Below are 6404 nucleotides of genomic sequence, written 5' to 3'. Positions count from 1 at the left end.
ATTATGATCAAGAACAAGAGAAGGAATTGGAACAAGAGAAAGAATTGGAACAAGAAGAGGAACCATTAAAGAAAAAGAAACGTGGTAGACCAAAGAAATCACAATTCAAAGAACCAATGAAATCTCAAGTTGAAGAAGCAGTAAAGAGAAAGCCTGGTAGACCACGAAAGAAGAAATAATTAAATAAATAATGTTGTTTACCCCCCCAATTATTTCGTAATTTTCTGGCCAACACCCCTAAATAAAAAGTAAGATTTCTACCCCTCCTCCCCACTTGTAACAGTAATTTGTGTCTCTTCCCATAACGTAAAAGAAACTACAATTCACTAATAGGTGTTGTAGTTGAACATTTTTTAATCATCAATTCAGCTGCCACATCATTGTTTTGTTCATGAAATTCTCGGAATAATTCTCTAGCTTCTTCGAATTGATTTGAGAAGAAGAGTTTGCAAGCTTGATTGTATTTGGTCCATTTTGCTTTCTTTTCCTTTTCTTGTAATTCATACATCCATTCTAATAAAAAAGAACGTAATCAAATTTGTAAAGTTAAATGTTGTAAACTTACCATCCATTCCAACATTTAAGCTTTCACCCAATTCATAAATATGTGTTGGTTCAATTTGTGCTCTTTCATTTTCTTTGTGTTGAATAAATGGAGATGAATAATGTGAATCTGGAATTAATTCTTTCGTATAAACATATCTCATTTGATAATGTTCCTCTAAATTTGCAAATACTCTATCAGATAATACAATATTCAAATTCAATTTTGATGCAACATCCAACATGGATTCCAAATTGAATTTGGCACTTGAAATAACTGTGAAATTCTTAAAATCATTCGATCCTAAATTTCCACATAATGATTCTTGAACACAAATTGCAAATCTGAATGTAACAATTTCAATCAAGTGAGGTTTCTTTTTAAATTGATTTGGCCATTTCTTTGATTTGGTTGTGTTCAACTTTTCCATTAATTGAACACATGCAGCAGCTGCTTTTTCTGAATGTTTCGATTGATTTGAACTTGCATTGAATGAAATTGAAATTAAATCATTTTCAAAATTTCCCAAATAACCATTACTTGTTCGACAAACTAATCCCAAATGATCAAAGAAATCTTTCAACAAATCAACACAGTCTCCTGCTGATATTTCAGAGAATAATCTATTCAACCCTTCAATATGAATTGCAACAATGGATAATTTCTTTCGATCCAAATGAAGTGAGAAAATATCCAAATCATTCGAATATCTTCGATGTGAACTAGAGGCATGACTTCTACTCAAGCTAGATTGTTTGGAGTCTAATCTCGAAGATCTCTGAGAGGATTTATGAGAGGAAGCCATAGAAATGGAATCGTTTTCATGAGCTTTCTTTTTGGCGTCAACTTGATCTCCTCCTTGATCTAATTGAGAAAGTAAATGCGATGGAATGAAAGCTCTGTAAAGTTTGATTCTGTCTGTCATGGTTTTGAAATGATTTTGTAAATGTTTAACTTCTGTAAATTTGGAATCATTAATTACTAAATTATCCAAATCCATATGAGAAACACTTTCGAATAAATCAATCAAGTTGTAAAATGGTTTCACTAATTTGACTGAAATAATGACAGATGTTATAACACCTGCAGAAATTATAATACATGCGCCAAGAGTAGCACAAACAACAGCAATAACAATTGAACTAATATAATTCCATTGAGGAACTGCCAACACAAACAACCTATTTCGAATAATTATTATAGAGTTCGAAATTGATTTGCTAACTTACCAATCAACATCAGTATCTGTGCATAATCTATAAACTGAAATGTAATCAGTTGCAGATGTAATTAATGATTTGTTTCCACATCCAATAGTATCCAATTCTGTTCCCAATTCCGAAGCCAATACCTTGGCGATTGACGAAACTCTTTCATCATTATCAATTTTGAGATAGGTTTGTCTTGTGACAGATCCATCTGAATTAACAACTGCCACCCTTGCATTAGAATTGTCATCTTTCAATTATTGTAAACTTTTTACCTTGTTCATTATAAAACTTACTTGCAATAATGTATTGAGTTGCCATTTCAATAATAAAACTCTTAGAACCACTCAATTTCAACGTTACATGTGCCAAATATTGAGAAATAGTCTCAGCAGACAAATCTGTTCCTAAGTAATATTTAAATTTGTTTCCTTTCAAATCTGGTTGAGGTAACTCAATAGAATTAACCATTGTAATGAAAGTATACTGTGGTTGTGATGCATCTATGAAACTATTAGTGATGGTTGGTTTTCCTGGATGTGCATTTCCAGCATTAATCAAAATTGTCAAATCAAAAAATCCTAATTGAATGTCTGGAGTTGAACTTCTATTACAATAATCAAGTTCATCAAAATTATTACAATAATAAAGTTGTTGATCTTTTGTGGTGATGTTGAATAATGTAGGTTTTCCTCCCCAATCCATAATTCCATATTGTCTAAAGAAATTAATGCAATATTGTAAAGATTAAAACTGTTGTAAAGTATTTACCTTCCTTCATTGTCACCAATGTGATTTGTAACAACTAAACCTTTAAGATAGGTCCACTGCTGTTTCAAAAACTGATAAATCAACACTTCTATCTGATCTCTATTCGAAAAATCAAGTGTTTTCATCATTAAATGTTTACCAGTTTCACTTGTCATTTTTACTTCTCTAATTGTTTGTTTGACAAATGCAACAATATTATCAAATTCAAAATCTCTTAGTTCCTTGCTATATTCAACAACTGAAGGAATGAAACTACTCAACCAAATTGCTGACAGAATAAAAACTGTCAATAATACAATTACAGAAATAATTAGAATCAACCACATTTTAATTGAACCAAAGAATGCAACCTTTCTTGCGTCTTCTTGTTGAAAATTATCGCTTGAAGTATCTTCGATAGATTGAGTATTATCTTCTGCATCGTGCTTGGATCTGACAGGAATGACTTGTGTCGTTTCTTTCATTTTTTATGATTTTTTCTATTGGGTATTGAGCTTGTTTGATGCTCAATCATCATGCATTTTTAGTTGCCAGTATTAAGAATAGGTTGATGAAATACTAAATGCATCTCGTTTAAATTTTTTCGGTCATTAGACCAAGAGATATTTAGTAAAGTCCTTAATTGAACAATACAATTGTAGCATCTGGACTTGTCATTTGCCATTAAATAACAAGAGGAAAATGTACATGCAAATAATGTTCAATAGATACAGATGTTGATGGGAGTTTTGTCATCTCTCGGAATACAGTTCTTTTCGCCAGCTGTTGACTTGTCATTAACAAATGGATGTCCGTTTGTCTAAATATTGTTAGCCTTCTTTCTACCTCATTTCAGTTCAGATAGTATCCACAATCAATGTGGCTCTTCCAAATAATAATAGCATGAATTCCTCCTTGTTTCATATAAAGAGGAGTTATATTTATTTGGTGAATAACCTCTGGATATTTCTAAAGATTTCAATATCTCAAAAAAACCATAGATGGCAATTCCTGATTTTTGCGCAATCAACATTCATCCATTCTTTTCTATTATCCATCAATGGATATATTTTATGATCCTGTCGACAATTCGGATTTTCTCTTACAAACAATTTCTTATACCAATACGAAACTCTTTTCTCCAAACGAAAGAATAATCAACAAGAAAATTGCATCACAGAAGAAAATTATATTGACCAATTTGAAAATGTACATTTTCAAACAAAGTGATAAGAATTTGAGTGATGGCAATGGCGTAGAATTACCACAATTAATTGTTGGTGATAGAGTGAAATGTGTGAGAACTAGTGCTTTAACTGAGTTCTGCTAACTGGTATGTGTGTGTTTGGATTGTTCGTCTCATTTATGGAAATTGGATATTTAATAATTTGTTAAATTTCGAATTCATTTTAATATTTTAAATTTTTTAAAGAAATGGGAAAATATTGTGAAAAACAATAGAAATAAAAGTAGTGCACCTTTTATAGTAATTTCGTAACACGATTCATTGAAATGGTAGGATAGATCCAAGTCCATTGCCGTGTTGCACCTCTTTTCTTCTTCTTTCCAGTTCAACTCAAAGTAACAAAAGAACCTTGGAGTTCATTTAACCGTGATTTCTGATTCCATTTTACCAACTGTACCATGTTATCATGATAAACTAAACTCTATAAATACGAGTCCAATAACATGACACAACCGAAAACCAACTTCAAAAAAACAAGTCAACCAACAAATGCCTCCACCACCTCCACCAAGCAATAATAGCAATATTAGTACTTCTCAAGGATTTACTCCACCACCACCTCCTGGAATAAACAGTTCTTTCAAAGTAGGAGGAGGCACTCCACCACCTCCTGGATCATTCTCTCCAATGATTCAAGATCCAGTTTCCATTCCAGTGATTGGAGGAAAGGTCAATAAGATTCAGGCAAAAAAGTCAACGAAACAGTACATTAATGTGAGAGAAATTATTGGACCAAAAGATGTTTTCCAAGCATTAAGAATTGCTCCATCAGTTTTTAAGGAATTATTTGGAGTTTCTTATCCAAATAATTCAGAATATTTGGAAGGTCAACAAATTGCTCAAGTTGTCTTTGAAGATTTCGAATTAAATTTGATTTGGGCGAGGGATATGAGTCAAACTGATGATTCGTATGCAGTTCCTTATGCCATGACTGATAGTACTCATGCCTTGTGGGAATTGTTGGGAAATAATGGTTTCGAATTGAGAGATTCGAGAAATTATCTCACCTATCAAACTAATAGAGTGAGCAGATTTAATGGAAGAATGTTATGCGAAAGAGTATTCGAAAGAGACCTTTCCAAAATGTAGTTTATTCTTAGATTCCACTTTTAACAATTATAAACTAAACATTTCGAATTATTAATTAAAAAATGATTCCTCTCTGTTTGTATTGCCACAAGAAACAATGCTATGTGGATCCTAAAGTATTGTTCGGAATTGTCTTTGAGAGCTTTAAAATATGTTTATTTATTTGATATTAATTTGATGCATTTGACAGTATTCAATAAGTGAATCAGGAATTGTTGTGAGTGGAAGTTTACAAAGTTGTGGAAGAATAACACTTGAATAAAATTCAACAAATGGCTTTGAATGAACTGAAATACTTGTAGAGTATGTAATTGCATTATTGAAAGAAATGTTTACATTATTAACACAAGTTCCACACAATCTCCAAGAATCTGGTGGAGAAATTATGTAAGCAGATGAACTTTCTTTCAAACAATCTGAACATCGAACAAACTCTCCACCAGTGTGGATAGCATTAAACTCAACTAATGTATACTCTCCAATTTGATACACTTGTGAGAATTTTGAAATCATAACACCACCAGAACTTCCATATATTAAGCATTCAGAGCTTGCCAAACATTCTTGATTAGACGAATCGTAACGAAAGTTTTCATCTTTTTCTACAAATCCATTTTCTGACAATTTGTATGGGTGCATAATCGTCCCAACACTTGCACATAACTTTCCGTAGCCATTAAAGATATTGTCCTTCAAAAAGGATTCACTTGGAGCCCAATCAACATAAGTAAGGCTACTAGAATAAGGAGGTTGTTGATGCTTGTCTCCTGGATAAGAAAGAGAAATAATTTCATCATTAGGTTGCAAAATTCTTGGAGAAGGAATGAAAAAAACCTTATTACCAAGAGAACCAGTAGTAAAGTCCATTGCGGTGACATCAAAGTAATCAAAGTCTCCTACTTTGGTAGTGATAGGATCTCTTCCAACCCAACTATAAGTGACCGGAAATAAATTACCCAATTGGGAATCTTTGATAGTTTTCCCAGAATGCAAGGTTCTGATCCTGGTAGGCAAAATTGTTGAATTGCTATTGTTCCATGCATTGCTGAATGCAGTTATTTTACCACCAATTCTCTCAAGTTCAGCTTCAACATGACTAGTTGTAATAATTGTGTTGGGAAGAAGGTAAAATCCAGAGCCTGAACTTCGAACAAAAGAGTTGTTACCAGTTTGCCTCGTGGAACTTAATCTAACAACAGCACTAGCACCTTCCGAAGCACTTGGTAATGATTTGAGAGTATCATAATATTCTATTAGATACTTGCAGAAAGGTGGTGTCCATGTTGGTTGTTGATACCAAAAAACGTTAAAGCAAGCATTGGATGGATAATGGTTCTTACCAGGAGTCTTCTGTAAACTTTGAGAAGTGTTATCACCAACCGCCTCACCATTGAAAGGAATGTAACAGGTAACGACTTCAAGACGCTCTCTGACGAATCTCATTTTTTTTAAGGTTCCTTAATGAAGATTGTAAAATTAGCTGGTTTTAAGGGAAAAGATGTTGAATTCATTCCGAATGTTTATGGAATGGACAAAAGTTTAATGTTTAAGAAGATTGGCTGTGATG

The 6404-nt window shown here is 32.7% G+C and overlaps 3 protein-coding genes across 3 annotated transcripts; 1 reads left to right on the top strand and 2 right to left on the bottom strand.

Moving 5' to 3' along the window:
- Positions 1 to 316: 316 nt before the first annotated feature.
- On the bottom strand, positions 317 to 2987 carry NAEGRDRAFT_63468 (uncharacterized protein; the record flags this gene model as incomplete). The annotated part of the gene is made up of 5 exons (XM_002681384.1): positions 317 to 513; positions 566 to 1725; positions 1774 to 2002; positions 2049 to 2359; positions 2524 to 2987. 5 exons carry the CDS (start codon positions 2985 to 2987, stop codon positions 317 to 319), a joined length of 2361 nt encoding a protein of 786 aa, XP_002681430.1.
- A 1250-nt stretch (positions 2988 to 4237) lies between these two features.
- On the top strand, positions 4238 to 4837 carry NAEGRDRAFT_46454 (uncharacterized protein; the record flags this gene model as incomplete). Its single annotated transcript, XM_002681518.1, has 1 exon — positions 4238 to 4837. The coding sequence occupies one exon, from the start codon at positions 4238 to 4240 to the stop codon at positions 4835 to 4837; it is 600 nt and encodes a 199-aa protein (XP_002681564.1).
- Positions 4838 to 4996: 159 nt separating this feature from the next.
- On the bottom strand, positions 4997 to 6280 carry NAEGRDRAFT_63466 (uncharacterized protein; the record flags this gene model as incomplete). Its single annotated transcript, XM_002681383.1, has 1 exon — positions 4997 to 6280. The coding sequence occupies one exon, from the start codon at positions 6278 to 6280 to the stop codon at positions 4997 to 4999; it is 1284 nt and encodes a 427-aa protein (XP_002681429.1).
- Positions 6281 to 6404: the final 124 nt, after the last annotated feature.

Source organism: Naegleria gruberi (assembly GCF_000004985.1).
Source record: "Naegleria gruberi genomic scaffold NAEGRscaffold_6, whole genome shotgun sequence".
NCBI lineage: Eukaryota > Heterolobosea > Eutetramitea > Acrasida > Naegleriidae > Naegleria > Naegleria gruberi.
The sequence above is the reverse complement of the archived record's forward strand: the minus strand, read 5'-3'. Positions and strand labels throughout refer to the sequence as shown.